The following is a 17,623-nucleotide window of genomic DNA, read 5'->3' as shown; positions in this document are numbered from 1 at the left end:
TCTCCCTCTCTCTAACTCCCCTTCAACTCCTCACAGCTTGAAAGCCTCTGTACCAGGATAGCCATGTCAAATAATTTCCCAAATCACTCATACATAAATGCTGTAATTGGTTTCTTACAGTTGGAATGCCACAATGAGGTAATAGGCTCACTTTCCACATTGTCTAAAGACAACTTTATAACAGAGTTGTCTGTGATTTACCTGTTCTACACGACAGAGTTTATCCACAGTTCCCTGGTAACGGTTCATACAGTCCTCAGCCAGGTGGAGATGGGTTGAATACTGAGGTCAGAGCAAACAATATTAAAAGAAGAATGTTTTTATAGTTAATACATACACCTTGGAGTTGACAGCTTCTAGGTCTAATAATATAAAAAGTGTTTTCCTGAATCTCTGTGCTCAAATTAGTAGTCATAGACGCAGTCATTTTTTTCTAACTCAATGATTTACACTGATAGAAGGTTGGCTGGTTTAGTTGAAGTAATGCAGCCCCTTGTGGTGCTTTGGATGCTTTCTAAACACTCTAACATGAAGTTCTGACCATGACATTTGCTCCTACCTTGCTGAGCTCTTTCTGATACTGAGGCATCTTCTTCAGCATCTGAGACAGTTCCTTCATGGTGGTCTGAAAGACACAATGAGTAATTTACTTAAGTGATGATGGGAGTGATGAATTCTACTTTATTTACGTTAATTTAATATTTTCATCTCCAGTACTATACTTTGTATAATTTTGAGGTACTGTACTTTAAAAAGACAGCCACAGTCATTAGTTACACTACAAATGTATATTTTACATACTCTGTTAATAAAATAAGACACATTGTTCTGGATTGATGTATCCAACAGTATGTTAAATTGTTTTACCTCAAGTAGCTACAAATGTTGCTTACATGAGTAATAATAATCCAGTAATATAATATATGTACATTACAATGATGAGGACCATACTCTCTACATAATGAGTACTTTGATACTTATATTTTGTATATGGTATGGAATATTTTGCTGTAATATTTTGAATGCCTGACTTTTACTTTTAAGAAATTACACTTCTGTTCTGCATGTTATTTACACATCCAACATCATTCATTTATGTAAATGCTCTGTATTTGTCTAGCGCCTTTCTAGTCTTCCAACCACTCAAAGCATTTGTACACTACATCGCATTCACCCATTGACACACATACACTGAGCCTAAGAGCTCAAACAGAAACTAGTATCGGGGAACTGCCCAAGGACACTTCTACATGCAGCCTGGAGGAGCCGGGGATTGAACCGCCCATCTTCTAATTAGCGGGCAACCCATAGCCTCCCATTTAGAGTCGTGTTTGTGTCCACTAGCTAGAAATATCTGGCTCTGTTCACCACTCTGTTTGCTTGTCTCTAAATATGTCTGTCTGCAGTGGGATTTAATAGCTTTTTCTCTAACTAGTAACTAGCCCAATGCGGCTGAAAACAACACAATGAGAGCGGTGAGAGTGACCTAAAATATTAAAGTTGCAGCTTTCATCACCACCAGAGATACCTTTTTCACATTGTCACATTATTTTCACATTGTCACATTATTTTCACATTGTTATATTATGAGAATATTGATTATAGCCTATTACTAGACCCATAATGTTACTTTTACTTTTTCAAATTTTATGTGAAGTACTGCTTAGGTTCTCTTTCCACCTCTGTGTAACTGTGTGAAGGACATTTGGGAGCAGAAACACAGTAACAGATCCTGAAACCAGTGATACAGTGTGTTCTCTACCTTTTCTCCGGTGTTCATCTTTTTGCTGGCAGAGAATTCTTTCAGAGAACGAGTCACAGCCCTGTGCCAACAAGGGAGACAGACAGCGAGTGAGACAGAGACAGAGAAGTCGGGAAAAATGAGCTGATGAATGAAAGCTGAGAAGGCTCTCTGTATATGCTGATTCCTGAGCCGAATGATGCTCTGTAGGTTTGTGGTAGAGGAAGTTGCTCCTGTGCTTGTTTATCCATGCCATGAGTATATATGTGTGAGCAGAAAGTCAAAACCACTTACGTTGACACCTCAGCAATGTGTTTGTGTCTCAGAGTCAGCCACAGGTCGTCATCCTCATCCAGCACCACCTCTTTCATTCTCGTCTCCCCCATCCCACTGGTCTCAAAACTGACAAAGAGGGTCAGAGATGATGTGTCCTAAGTTATGGTACATTCAGACCAAACACGGGTGCAATTACATACAAAATCAATGCAAAGACATGAAGAGACGCAATGAGTTGCGAATTCCCGCTGGGACGAGGGACACGATGGCTGCAATGCACAGATAATTGCGTGAGTTGAAAGTTTTAAATTTGAGCGTGAAATCCATGTGACATTGTGTCGTGAAAGCATAGGCCTATCACTGGTTTTCACATAAACAAAACTCCAGAAAAGAACAGAACAGAAGAAGCAATCAAAATGAAGGAAAAGATTATTGTTGCTATGTGTACACACTTGGAAATTGCCTCTTTTCCCAAAGAGAACGGAGAATATTCGCCGGTTCTCATAATCGCGTATCATGTTGTATGGGAACAATTGCAGTCGTCTAACTCACACAAGAAAAGCAACGCAAAGATTAAAGTCATGTTTGGTCTGAATGCACAGTTTGGGCATTGTTTTACCACACTGGCCTTTTCCCCAACAAATACATAGTTCAAATTATTATTGAAGGTTTTTCCAGAGTTGATGAGATGTTGGGGAGTGAAGCTGAGACATTTGGGTTGGATTGTAGGTAGGTAGATTTATTTTGTCACAATACAACAGGTTATAGAGTAAAATTGAGTTTGTAATAGGGCTGGAAAATTTATTGAAAAGTAATTGAAACCAAAATTTTACCATGTTATTTTGGTTATATTTATATATTTATTATAAATATTTATGTGTGTTCATGTACTTTCCCCTTAAAAACATACTACTGTGTGTGTCATGTGACTGCTGACATCCATTTTATTAATGGACACTGTGACCCAAACTGACAACAAGTTTGCAACTACCTTCTGCTACACAGCAGACAATATACATTAATATAGAAGCAATTATAAAAATGGTAAACAGAATAAATTATCATCAATGGAGCAGTGCTGAGAATGAATTTGAGCTTAAGAGTCTGATAGCTTGGGGGAAAAAGCTGCTCTGCCCCTAACATACAGAATATAACCAGACAGTCCACAAAGACACACATTGAAATGCCGGGTGAACCCTGAGCAGAGTGGATCTACAGCTGTCAAGACCTCTTTCAGTAGCTTCTTTACCTGTAGACGTCATTCTCGATGCCCAGCAAGTCGTAGGCCATGGCCTGCAGCGTGAGCTCATGCAGGAGAGGTGACACGGGATCAAACCCACGATCCAGAATGAGCAGTTGAGTACGAGACTTGTCTGGACCCTGGAGACATCAGCACAGACACAAAACACTGCACACACTGTGGAGGACTGACAGATATGTTGCACTTATTTTGTAGTTACTTGCAGCTCATCATTCAATATTGCAAAATTACACAGGATCCAGTGAACTGAGTCAGTTTTGCTGCATGATCCTTAAAAAAACACATTACAGCTGTTGAATGAAAACACAACATCTCCCCTGACTTGGTTTTAACCTGATAACTATTTATTGTTCCATTTGAAAGATTTTCTAAACTAATAGAACATCCAGTCCTTCAGCTGAAGTCAAAACATAAAAAAACACAAAATTATATATATGAGACTTGTTTTACTTCCAGCATTTATGTTATATAAAAACATCTCCATTAGGAATGAATTAATGTAACTTGCTTGTTTTTGCTGGTGAGATGACATTATGAGTGCAAATGTACAACATCACATTTGAAACTGTATTTCTTGTACTTTTCTGTCATTTAAGAAGTTCCCAGACAAACCCAATTTTCTGAGAGGTCCTTTTTATCATGCATCTGGTTCTCCTCATTAGTCATTTCATCATTTAGCTCCACTTCCCTACCTCTCCCATGGTGGGGTCATCTGCCTTGTAGCCGTCCAGCTTCTCCTGAAGCATCTGGGCCAGAACTGCACAGTCTTTGTACTCCCTGAACCAACACACACACAACATCATACAAAACCAGCTTTTTAACCTGCACGTGCTTATCATATGTCTGATGAGCATTTCCTTACGACTTATGAGTAGAACAACAAGGTGAGACAACTGCAGGTAAACGTTACATACTCATTCAAACATGAACTTAAGAAAATGTTCAGTGGTAAAAAACATCTTTTCTACAGAGAGGGTTCTTCTGTGGTTCTGTGCAGACTGTAATGATTCACAAATCTCTGTAATTGTCCGATTAGACTAAAATCCCGAAACATCTGAATGCAGAACCCACTTGTTTTAATACTGCCATTCTGGAGCAGTTATGTTTATTTAAATGGTTATTTCCAGTACTACAGTATACATATATTGTTAGATATAACTGTCTGACTGTCTGAGATTGATACCATATGGAACCGTTTTAACAGTGGTCTTTGTGGAACCAAAAACATTTTTGCAATGGTTCAAGTCTAAAGAGCCATTTATGATTAGCAGTAAATAGAAAAGCTGTCGTGGCATAACATGATAATCACCCAGGTACTGTCAGAGAGGAAGTTCTAATTCGCATTTACCTGAGTGTGTTGAATATGTTAATATGTTGCCATTGCCATGAATTGTCAAATAAAATCTTGTATTGAAATAATAGTGATGGGCAGCACAAACAAATGTGGCAGTCGCCACACAAAGATCCCAAAGGACAGGTGTGGGCGGTGGAATTTCCTGCACTGTTGTACATGTTAAATTAAGAACTGTCATGGTTGTGGTTTTCAGTTTTATTCTTCCCTGTGTTATATACTTGGTTAAGCCTCTTGTGATTTTGGTTTTCATGGTCAGGGGCCTGTACCACAAAGCAAGTTCAAGATACCCAGAATCGCTTTTTGTTCCCTTGCTTCACTAACCCTAATAATCGGGATCGGGATAAGCGGTCACATGAAGCTGGGTATCAACTCGGTAAGTCATCTCAAGGTTTCCCAATCCAGCCATCCAGTTTACATAAAAGAGGCGGTGCTAGCAGCAGATGACTAGTCGCAGACATGGACAAGTCTACTGGCAACAGAGCGGCACATTTACAAAAAGAGCAAACTGTAGTATTAGACAAATAGACATAGTCTAAGTAGCACTGCTGCAGCTGACACATGAAGGAAGGCAGAAAACCGCCGACAGTGTGAATGCCTAAATGAACAGGCGTAGTCTATAATAATGCATTGATTTAATTTGTTTTGCATTTTTTTTAGCTCGGCTATGTGTTGCCGTTTTCCACATTAAAAGACTTCCACCTGACTTTTAAGAACTTCTCGTCACTTAAAAAATTACATTAATTTATTTAACAAACTCAAAAATGTTCCAAACATTGTTCTAAATTAACTTCATATGGCAACGAAATGACGAAATGAAAAATCCATTCATGCCGGGAAAGGTAGGCTACTCAAATAGTGGTTAAAAGACTGAATCTCAACATTTAGGGTATTGAAAACTCACCCACCTTATCTGCACCCACATAACAAAAGGTGTGGCTGTACATGACCAGTCTCTGTAATACAAGATAGCTACTAACCTAAAATAAACAAATTCATATTAAACTAAATTTCAATAATATTCAGCCCCACATAAGAAAAATTAAACCCATTTATTTTCAAAGCAGGTTGGCTGTTCAGTATAAGTTACCACGGCGATCTACCCCTGTGGAAGTGAAACACCGTTGTGGTACTGAAAACCCAGCGTTAACCCTGAAGTTATCTGGATAAGCTCAAATCCTGCTTCGTGGTACAGGCCCCTGGTCTTGCAAAACTTGATGACTGTTAGTCTCTATCACACCAATTCTATTTATAAGGGTATTAGAATTAGAAAAAAAAATGAAAATGGGTGGTCTACTGGTCTCACCCTCTGTATCGGACTCCAGGATACTCTTTGAGTGTAGCGCAGAGTGTGGCAATCTGTTCAGCACAACGCTCCAACATGTTATTCTTCACGTCAGCCTTGAAGGGGCTATAGAAGTCCTGAAAGGCATCCACTTTATCCAGGGAGAATACCTGGATAGGGGATACAACAGAGAGACAACATAAGGTTCGATCTCAGCTTCATTCCCATTCCCAGTATTTGAACTGATTAATGCTATACTGGTTGTCTATCGTGAGACCTGAACCTGAAATGATCCAAAGCAAGCATGGCTTTATTTGGCACAGGTATGCATTAATATATTTTATTATACTCAGCTTTGTGTTAGTGTTCTATGATGTCCTGCTGGGATCACAGGGACCTCACAGATGTACTTGAAAAATGGTTAAAGGTAAAATAATGAATAACAATATAGGACAGGAGTGCAGGTGTCTGAGTTGGCCCATCCCATTTGCAAGGCTTAGTCCTTATAGTTGCAGCCCCAAGTTCAATTGCAGCCAGGCGCCCTTTGCAGCATGTCTTCCCCTCTCTCCCTTGTTTTCTACTTCTCTCTCTCCTATCCAAATAAAGGCTAAAAAGCCCCCAAGAAATCCCAAAAAAATATTGGACACCAGAAGCTTCTGTCTAAAAATATTTGCACTGGCACTCAAAAGCTAACACTAATTAAACCCTTTTCCACACATACACACTTCCAAACACACAGGCACCCATCTGTTCCTGACTCCATCACAATAACAATCCCTGTGCTTTCTCTTGTCACACGTCCTATCTGTGCTCCCACTGGCTGCAGAGAATGAGCATTGGTTGGTTGGTTCTGTCAGCCATGAGGTAAAGGGATGAGTGTGGGGCAGGGGGCAGGGCTGGTATGATGTACCCCTCCCTCTCAGGATTAAAACTGCAGGACAACAGCAGAGGATTGAAGGCTAAAGCTGATCTGACACAAAACACCGTTGGCCTGGTCCTCTTCAGCACAGTTCCTCCCTCTGCTGAGGATCTGTGTCAATATCACAGAGCAGGGGTGGGATCAATATTTTCTCATTTTATTCAGGAGAGGGTTCTCTCTCTCAAAGTTATTACATGTTTTACGTTTTGGCTAATAACTCTGTGAGGATTCAGTTGATCTTCAGTTGAGCTCCTATAAGATAGTTTTGGTGAACACATTTTTGTTACTTCTTTTGGTACATATGTCATCCTATCTTCACCAAACTTGAGACATACCATCGTTAGATGACACAGAATAAAACTTGTTTTATCACTTTCCAAACTTTTAAAGGTGTGGCCTGATGCACTTAATAGGCCATAACTCTTGTAAAATTGGATTGCACCCAAATTTGGGAATGTTGGACATAAAGCCACATGCACAAATGTAAAACATTTCATACAAAAGAGGGTGCTACAGTAACATTGAAACACAATATCTCTAAAATTGTGTTGTCGTCAATAAAATGAAACTTGGCCTACAAGTTCTCCATAAGCATGTGTACAACATAAAGAAGCATAGCATGTTCCTGCTTAACACCTGCTGCTACAATTATTATTATTAGTTCTATTATTATTATTATTATTATCATAAATATTACTATAATTATCAGTACCATTACTTATTTTCTGTCCGTACCACTACCACTTTTGCTTTTCTTGTATTTCTGTGTGGATATAACAGCAGACGAACTGCACATGACTCCTACAACAGGTTTGGACCACTCTTAAATTGTGCCTAAGAGAATATTCAAAAGACGAGAAAATTGGTGAATGTGGTTCTCCTAAATCACTTGTACATGCCACTTGAGTGGTTCTTGCATGGAACCGTGTCATTGGACAATTATGTTAAAAAATACATTCAAGGATGCTGACATTTGTCATGTGATGTGAAAGGGGTTGTTTGTAGTCATGCACCTGCAGAGAATTATGGCCAACTCTACCGTTCTATGGAGTTTTTTAGTGTCTTTCAGCTCATTGTTTTGGTTTTATGATTTTGTGAGTGCTCTCATCAGCAAACTTTTCAGAAGCAGATGGTGAAACGATGTGGGCTTTGTTGATCATTGGCAGACTTTCTGGGGAAGACCTGGTCTGATCCGGAGAGACGGCATCCATCCCACTTGGGAAGGAGCAGCTCTCATTTCTAGAAATCTGGCCAAGTTTATTAGTGGACCAAATCCATGACAACCCAGAGTTGAGACCAGGAGGCAGAGTCGCAGTTTAACACACTTCTCTGCCCTTCTAATTCAGCAGTTACCCACCCAAAACCCTACGCAGAGTCGCAGTCTAACACACTTCTCTGCCTTTCTATTTCAGCAGTTACCCACCCAAAACCCTACGCAGAGTCGCAGTCTAACACACTTCTATGCTCCTCCATTTCAGGAGTTACTTAGTGAAAATCCTATAGTGACGGTGTCTGTCCCCCCACCATTGAAATTATTTAAAAAGGTAAACAGAAGAGGAGCTGTGCATAAAAACCTCATAAAAATTAAAACCACAAGAGCAATAGTGCAAACGAATAGGAGAGTTAAATGTGGACTCTTAAACATCAGATCTCTCTCTTCTAAAGGTGTACTAGTAAATGAACTAATATCAGATTATGATATTGATTTATTTGGTCTTACTGAAACCTGGCTGGGTGATGGAGAATATGTTAGCCTAAATGAATCCACCCCTCCCAGTCATATTAATACTCACAGTCCTCGAGGCACAGGCCGAGGAGGTGGAGTTGCAGCTATCTTCGACTCTAGCCTACTAATCAGCTCTAAACCTAAACTAAACTATAACTCATTTGAAAGTCTTGTTCTTAGTCTTTCGCACCCAAGTTGGAAATCACTGCAACCAATTCTCTTCGTTATAGTGTACCAAGCACCTGGTCCGTATTCTGAATTCTTATTTGAATTTGCAGAATTTTTGTCAACTTTAGTCCTTAAAACGGACAAAGTTATTATTGTAGGGGATTTTAATATTCATGTGGATGTTGAGAATGACAGCTTTAGTACTGCGTTTATCTCTCTGTTAGATTCCATTGGCTTCTCTCAGAGTGTTCATGAACCGACTCACTGTTTTAACCACACCCTCGACCTTGTTTTGTTATACGGTATTGAAATTGAACATTTAGTGGTGTTCCCACAGAATCCCTCTTTATCCGACCACTGTTTGATAACTTTTGAGTTTGTATTGCTGAACTACGCGCCATTGGGCAAAAATTTCTATACAAGATGTCTGTCTGATAGTGCTGTAGCTAAATGTAAGGATGCGATTCCATCAGCTCTAAATACATTATCTAGTCACAAAGTAACGGAGGACTCCTATGCTAATTTCAGTCCCTCCCAAATCGATCATCTTGTTGATAGTGCTGCAGGCTCGCTGCGAATGACACTCGACTCTGTAGCCCCTCTAAAAAAGAAAATACTAAAACAAAGACGGTTAGCTCCATGGTATAATACTGAAACTCGCAAATTAAAGCAAATATGGCGGAAACATGAGAGGAATTGGCGTTCCACCAAAGTGGAAAATTCTCGTTTAATTTGGCAAGAGAGTCTTAAAACTTATAGGAAGGCCCTCCGTAATGCCAGAGCAGCGTACTACTCGTCATTAATAGAGGAAAATAGGAACAACCCCAAGTTTCTTTTCAGCACTGTAGCCAGGCTGACAGAGAGTCACAGCTCTATTGAGCCAAGTATTCCCATAGCTCTCAGTAGTTACGACTTCATGAGTTTCTTTAATGATAAAATTCTAGCTATTAGAAACAAAATTCACCAAGACCTGCCCTCAACTGGCACCGACTTATCTCTTAACTCAGGAACCTTAGAAACAGCTGTAAAACCAGATATAATGTTTAGACTGTTTTGCTTCACTCAGTCTTTACCAACTAACTTCAATAATTTCTTCATCTAAACCATCAACCTGCCTCTTGGACCCCATCCCGACTAGGTTGCTTAAAGATGTTTTACCCTTAGTCAGCACCTCTATACTAGATATGATCAATCTATCTCTATCAACAGGCTATGTACCACAGTACTTTAAAGTAGCTGTAATTAAACCTCTTCTGAAAAAGCCCAACCTTGATCCAGATGTTTTAACACAAACTATAGACCTATATCTAACCTTCAATTTCTCTCTAAGGTTCTGGAGAAAGCAGTTGCTAAACAGCTGTGTGACTTTCTACAGAGCAATAGTTTATTTGAGGATTTTCAGTCAGGATTTAGAGCTCATCATAGCACAGAGACAGCACTGGTGAAAATTACTAACGACCTCCTTATTGCATCAGACTAAGGACTTGTCTCTGTACTGGTTTTATTAGATCTTAGTGCTGCATTTGATACCATTGACCATCAGATCCTATTGCAGAGACTGGAATATTTCATTGGCATTAAAGGAACCGCTCTAAGCTGGTTTAAGTCCTATTTATCAGATCGATTTGTACATGTTAACGATGAGTCCTCCATGCATGCCAAAGTTAGTCATGGAGTTCCTCAAGGATCTGTCCTCGGACCAATCCTCTTCACTTTATATATGCTTCCCTTAGGCAATATTATCAGGAAACATTCCATAAGCTTTCATTGTTATGCAGATGATACTCAGTTATATCTATCGATCAAGCCAGATGAAACTCATCAGTTAGCTAAACTTCAAATGTGCCTTCAGGATGTTAAAACCTGGATGACCTGTAATTTTCTAATGTTAAACTCAGATAAAACTGAAGTTATTGCTCTGGGGCCTAGGCACCTCCGTGACGCAATATCTAAAGATATAGTTTCCCTGGATGGCATCGCCCTGGCCTCCAGCACCACTGTGAGGAATCTTGGAGTTATCTTTGATCAGGACATGTCGTTTAATTCTCACATTAAGCAAATTTCAAGGACCGCCTTTTTCCACCTACGTAATATTGCGAAAATCAGGAACATCCTGTCTAAAAATGATGCAGAAAAACTAGTCCATGCATTTGTTACTTCTAGGCTGGATTACTGCAATTCCTTATTATCAGGCTGCTCGAAAAAGTCCGTTAAGACTCTTCAGCTGATCCAGAATGCTGCAGCACGTGTTCTGACAGGAACCAGGAAAAGAGATCATATTTCTCCTGTTTTAGCCTCTTTGCATTGGCTTCCAGTAAAATCCAGAATATAATTTAAAATCATTCTTCTTACCTACAAAGCTCTTAATGGTCAGGCACCATCTTATCTTAAAGAGCTCATAGTACCTTACTACCCCACCAGAGCACTGCGCTCCCAGAATGCAGGGTTACTTGTGGTTCCTAGAGTCTCCAAAAGTAGAATGGGAGCCAGAGCGTTCAGCTATCAAGCTTCTCTCCTGTGGAACCAGGTTCCAGTTTGGGTTCAGGAGGCAGACACCATCTCCACATTTAAGAGTAGGCTTAAGACTTTCCTCTTTGATAAAGCTTATAGTTAGGGCTGGCTCAGGAGAGTCCTGAACCATCCCTTAGTTATGCTGCTATAGGCCTAGACTGCCGGGGATTTCCCATGATGCACTGAGCTCCTCTCTCCTCTACTTTCTCTCCCTCTGTATGCAACCTCATCCCATTATTGCATGTTACTAACACAACTTCTCCCCTTTCCGGTAGTCTTGTGCTTTCTCGTCCCTCTCCTCTCTCCTCCTATCACTTCCTGCAGGTTTTCTGGCTCTGGAGCTGTGGAGTCTGGATCTGTGGCTGCGGGTCACCTGCTGCCCCCGTGTTCCTGCTCGACACCCTCTGCTGCAACGACTATTGTTACTAGTCCTATTGTTATTATAATCATTAACATTACGACTGTTATCATTACCACTATTATAAATATCTGTACCATTTTTCATTTAGTCTATAGCAACATCACCTTTACTGTCTGTACCTCTGTGTGTATATTGTGTAGGCTGCTCTCTCTCTCTCTCTCTCTCTCTCTCTCTCTCTCTCTCTCTCTCTCTCTCTCTCTCCAACCGGTCGAGGCAGATGGCCGCCCACCCTGAGCCATGGTTCTGCTCGAGGTTTCTGTCTCTTAAAAGGAAGTTTTTCCTTGCCTCTGTCGCCTAGTGCTTGCTCTTGGTGGGAACTGTTGGGCTTCTGTAAATAGCATCATAGAGTACGGTCTAGACCTGCTCTTTTATGAAAAGCGCTGTGAGATAACTGTTGTTGTGATTTGGCGCTATATAAATAAAATTGAATTGAATTGAATTGAATTGAAAAAGCTCCAATAACCCCACTGTGCACCTGTTCAACACCAAACAGCAGACATGATCTTGGACTACAATATGTGGAAAACATGTTATCTTTGAGATCCTTTGATATGGAATAAAGGACTGTTTTGCAGTATAAACCTGTGGATGTCATCCAGTTGATAAAAGCGTTCTGGACTGCTTCATAAACACCTTCCTCTGCTCAACAGGAGAGGAGGAAGCAAAATATATAATACATTACAAACATTTGTAATTTCTGTGCGTGAATTAATATATCGAGTGCACATTAAGTTTTTCCTCCATGACACCTCCCAGGCTCAAAAGAGGATTTTATGTCAGTGATGTGTTTATAGCTTGTTTCCACTACCCCCATGTTCTAGCAATTAGGATAACATTGTACTCACCAAAGTAATTGCTGAGATCTAGTAACACAGTGACATCACCTCAAAGTTAAAAGGGGCAAGAAACACGAGCATCATACAGGAAAACTACTGTACACAAGTTCAGTAAGTATAGCAGGAAGGAGTAGCACTGTGTTTACAACAGACAGTATGGGTAATATTTTACTGGTTACCTTTATTTTCTCTTCCAGATAAGTTTGTCTAAAGCAGATATGTGTTTCCGACTGATTGACTGTCTGATCATCTTAATACCCTTGTTTCTCCCCCTTTCTAACTTCTCTTTAGTAATGTCACCATGTTACCAGATCACAGCACTTAACTAGGTGACTACAATGTTATTTTTACTGAAGGGATTGGTACATCCAAGTTGTATAATAATGGAATTTTCCTTTAATACTTATTCACCATGGCTCACTAAATAGATGGCAGAGCTTCTCTAAGTAAAAAAGTAAGTGACAAGGGGGCAGTGACAGAGCAGAACAATTATGCAATCATAGTAGATGTCAAGGGTAAAATCTTCAGTCAGACCTTTGGGGTACCCAACCAGGTCAACAAGTTCTTCCTCCCAAGTCGTCAACTACTGCTGCTCAGTCTGTGGCCCTCCACTTCAATATATTCATATAACTTAATTAACATTGGATTTTACTTCAGCAATCACCACATTCAAATAAAGTACTCATGGTCGATGTGAACCAGGAATAACTTCTGCATGTAATACCTCCTATTTGTATCCAAACGTACACACACCAGGAATAATCTGAATATGAGCTTGTTAGCTGAGGACACCAGAGACACCACACAGTTGACTGAAATCCCTCCATCATTTCTGAGGCAGACGATAATGAGCGGCTGCTGTGGTCTAATCCCAGTCTAGACAGTGTCTTACCTGAGATTCATAGGGCAGAAAGGCGACGTGGATCTCAGTCAAGGCCTTCATGGCTTTGGAGGCGCGGGATTTGGTCAACAGTCCAAACAATGAGTCTGGGATCGCTGCCAAGAATCACAGAAAAACATAGTGACTGACTGAGATAATTAGTAATTAGACAAAAGTATGACAGTGTTATGTCAATATTGACTGTTATTTTCTTAAATTAGATAAAGTAGTTTGCTTTATATTGGTACAGAAAATAAGGCTGGGGGAGAAATGTTACACATAAGATCAATTTAATAGTCACAGGGAGTAAAATAGTTGTATAATGTCTTCTGTGGCTCTGGATTTTTGTCAAGTCTGAGCAAAACTGATGATGTCATTAGTTGTCTCAGTTTTAGCTGGGAGCAGGGTTTGAAAAAAATAGAAAGCCTAATTTGTTAATGTAGGGGGAGCTCTGCTGTGTCACTGGGTATTTTTCTGTAAACATTTATATTTTCCTGTATATTCAGGTTCCTACAATAAACAATACACTAATTGTAAAGTCCTTGTCAACTTGCCTGTTTATTCACGCATAACAATTTCTAATCATTTGTGTCTTATTAACATGGTGCTGTTTGCATGTTCATAAAAGTCTGGTCTGTTTAACAAAGTAACGCAAACCATTGCCAGTCCACTGCCTTGGCATTGTTATAGTTTCTTGGCAGTGAGCGATTAAAAAACATTGCAAGGTGAATAATGTCTCTGTCTGTTGTTCCAGGCTAAATATTCTCTGTTTCAATCAATATATATCGATAGTGTACTTCTGCACATATGCTGTTTTTGACATGCATCAAGGTGTAATTCGAACACTGGCTGGGAGAAAGATTTTTCACAAAAGCCTGACATACAAGTGATTCAACACATTCTCACTCCTAATTCATCACATCTGGAGGCTTGGTCAAGACTCCTTTGGCATCGTTTTTGAACACCTTGGGTAAACTTTTTGTGTCTTTTCTGGACGTGTGTGGCTCTGCTGTCAAGTTAGCAACAATGACAACATAGTAGTCATGAAATGCCTTGAAAAGGTCATTGGACATCACACCAAAACTGGCCTCCCTCCAAACTTGGACCCATTTGCTTACAGAGCAAACAGATCTACAGAGGATGCCATCGCTACTTGTCTCCACACTGCGCTGAGCCATCTGGAACACCTGGGGAGCCATGTAAGGATGCTTTTCATTGACTACAGATGGGCCTTCAATACAATCATCCCTGATATACTGGTCGACAAGCTCTCTGTTTTGGGCTTCCCCACTCTCACCTGCACCTGGATAAAGGACGTTCATGAACTGTCCAAAAACGGTTAAAATCGCCCCCCAGTTCTCCTCCATCCTCATCCTCATGTTCAGCACTGGCTCTCCACAGGGCTGTGTACTAATTCCACTCCTCCTTTTCTTGGGAGTAACACTCCTAATTTTGTTGTATATTTTTGTACAATGACAATAAAAGCTTTATATCCTCTTCTAAAAAACTAAACTTATGTAATTTATATAAGATTACTTAAATAAATTACATGGCTTGTGTAACCCACTCCACTAAAATAACTATCAATCACCTTTTCATTTCACACAGGAAAAAAAACACTGGCGTCCTGGTGCCCACCCGTCTATTCCAACCACCTCCTGACTTTTCTGTCATTTATATCCTACACCTGCTTTTATTGTTTATAAATGACGCTACAAGGCTTCCCCCAATGCTTTAACCTATGGTGCTAAGGGGCTTCCCAGTATTTTACAAAGTGACGCCAACAGGTCTTGACCATGCATACGTGATGACTTGGGAAGGAGAACCAGTCTTTAGCCCCTTTGGAAAAAATAACAAACACAAGGAGAAAACATCCATGTTCAAGGAATCCCCAGATTGACTGATAAACTTTGAGTTTGTAAATACTCCATATATATTTTGTTGCTGTTTGTTGGTACTCACTGTCTGTGAAGAAGACGTGAGCTGCCCGGTACCTAGGAGCCTGTGGGTCTCTGAAGTCATCAATCAGACCCTCAACAGACTGAAACAGAAGAGAATAATGTTTTAGCGTATGAACTGTGAATGTGAAAGGTAATGACAGTTTGGACAATTCTCCACTCTGTTCAAAAGATAGCAAAAAGTAATACTGAATAGAAACTCAGCTGTTCCTACTTTTCCTACATTTAAAAGAACAAGAACTGTAATCATATTGCCCCACCACACAAACTAACCATGAACGTTATTGGAATTTAATTTTGAAGTTTTCAAATGACAATAAAGTGGCATTTCAAGTTGCTATATAAAATTGCAAAATACAGGATGAAGAAAGCCAATGAGACATCACTGAGGGATCCAAGTACTGTACCATAGAATTCTAAACAGCTTGTACAGGACCTGTATCAATTACCTCATCTGAGGGTGTGATTAGGTAGATGGCCTCCATGCTTGGCAGAGGCTCACGCCGCTTGTTTATGTCTTCTACAACTAGAGAACACACAAAAAAAAGAAATAATCAATACTCATCCGTCAGTTCGATTAGATTAGAACTATGCTCTCCAACTTGTAGTTTGTAGGAACATCACTGCCCTCAGATTAGTCAGTGTTAAATGTTGATGCAGAATCTGCACAAACAAATGAAACTGTCCCTACCTTACAGCAAACATTATGAGGTTTTTATTCCTTGAAACACTAATGAATGTAAAAGAGCTACAGTTATCATATTAAGTTTTGAACTAGTGTTTCTTTGTTGAGTTCATTGAAAAATTAGCCTTCAAAACCATTTTAATACTTCTGTATATCAGTGCCAGTAACAGTTAAGTCAGGTCAGCATATTTTTTCCTTTTAGGAGTTTAGGAGTTGCTTGCCTTGTCTTTCACATAAATATCCTTTGAGGATCAAATGTGACATGTTATTATGTTGTATGCATGTTATTATTGACAAACATATATCTTGCTATGACACCCTAAAATGAACAAAGAAGTTATATCCTGATAGCAAACTGACTCTGCACCGGATCTGCCCTGGAGATATCATGGGTAGCTCATCTAGCCAGAATCCACTTTTGACCTGTTCATTATGCAGCATATTCAGTTTGGTCCAGAGCTCTTCTGGATCCCTTATTCAAATGTGTCATCTGGCCAAAGCTAAAATCTAGCTGACCAACATCTAGATTACTCTATAAAAAATGTAATATTTCTTATAACCTGTTTGCCTTTATTAATATTCATAAAACATTAAATTTATTCAAGACTTTAAAATATCTGAACCTATCCTTTAAGCCATTCTGTGTTTCTCCAGTTTAACGCCTTTCCTGTGAAGCAGCAGAAGTAGGAAAATATGGTTTGTATTAGCAATAGCTTAATACACCTCTGCTACAGCAATAAGAGAGCCATCAGTTACCAATGTGGCTCATGTCAGGTAAAATTACAAACTATTACGCTGGGGAACATAAATGTATTTCCTTTTATATTCTATGAAAAAAGCCACACCTACTGCTCACTTTGTTGAGTTTTTAGATTATCTATCAGTGCAATTTCTTATTTACTGTATCTAATTTGAGTTTATTTAACCTTATTTAATCTGAGTCTTGCACAAAAGTGAGGCTTAGCTAAAGCTGGGGATATTTGTGTAACCACTAACAACAACCGAAAACAGGATTAATAGCTTCTTAGTGAGAACCAAGAAAATATATTTGAAATGTGTTTGATATTTGTTATTTTAAATAAAGTTAGGGAAAGGACGGAGGCATGCCCAGATTTGAGCTTTCAAGCCCTTCTTCAGCCCATTCTTGGAAATAAAGCAAACTACAGGTGCATCTCAGAAATTAAGAACGTAATTTAAGTAAAAAAGTTGAACTTTTATATATTCTAGATTCATTACACATAAAGTGAAATATTTAAGGCTGTTCATTTTCATCTTGATGATTACGGTTTACAGCTCATGGAAATGAAAAATCCATATCTCAAAATATTAATAATATTAATAATAATGGGCAACATCATCACCCAGAAGCCTCAAGAAAGCCCAAAAGAGGAGGCACTTCCTCTGGCAACTGAGGAAGTTCAACCTGTCAAGGGCAATGATGGCAAGAGAGATTTTGGCTCACCCCTCTCACCTCCAGACACAAACTGTTTATGTCTATGTCTAGCACCTAATCACCATAGCAAATTCCTCGTATGTGTAACATACTACTTTCTGATTCTGATTAAAATCTGATGTAAATATTTAGCATATCACTGCACAAACTGC

General features: G+C 39.5%; 1 protein-coding gene across 3 annotated transcripts in view; it reads right to left on the bottom strand.

Moving 5' to 3' along the window:
- Window positions 1-17,623, bottom strand: part of stxbp1b (syntaxin binding protein 1b) — a 36,754-nt gene that overhangs the window by 12,627 nt on the left and 6,504 nt on the right. For all 3 annotated transcript variants that reach the window (XM_038704290.1, XM_038704288.1, XM_038704289.1), the window contains exons 4-13: window positions 15,783-15,859; window positions 15,338-15,416; window positions 13,388-13,491; window positions 5,936-6,084; window positions 3,971-4,055; window positions 3,267-3,397; window positions 2,036-2,143; window positions 1,763-1,823; window positions 560-625; window positions 202-282 (exon numbers count right to left, since the gene is read on the bottom strand). In XM_038704290.1, the coding sequence (XP_038560218.1) occupies window positions 202-282; window positions 560-625; window positions 1,763-1,823; window positions 2,036-2,143; window positions 3,267-3,397; window positions 3,971-4,055; window positions 5,936-6,084; window positions 13,388-13,491; window positions 15,338-15,416; window positions 15,783-15,859 (941 nt within the window). The remainder of the gene's footprint in view (window positions 1-201; window positions 283-559; window positions 626-1,762; window positions 1,824-2,035; window positions 2,144-3,266; window positions 3,398-3,970; window positions 4,056-5,935; window positions 6,085-13,387; window positions 13,492-15,337; window positions 15,417-15,782; window positions 15,860-17,623) is intronic.

This window comes from Micropterus salmoides, unplaced genomic scaffold, assembly GCF_014851395.1.
Source record: "Micropterus salmoides isolate LMB-PRFRI ecotype aquatic unplaced genomic scaffold, ASM1485139v1 Ms_hic_scaffold_7, whole genome shotgun sequence".
NCBI lineage: Eukaryota > Metazoa > Chordata > Actinopteri > Centrarchiformes > Centrarchidae > Micropterus > Micropterus salmoides.
The sequence above is the reverse complement of the archived record's forward strand: the minus strand, read 5'-3'. Positions and strand labels throughout refer to the sequence as shown.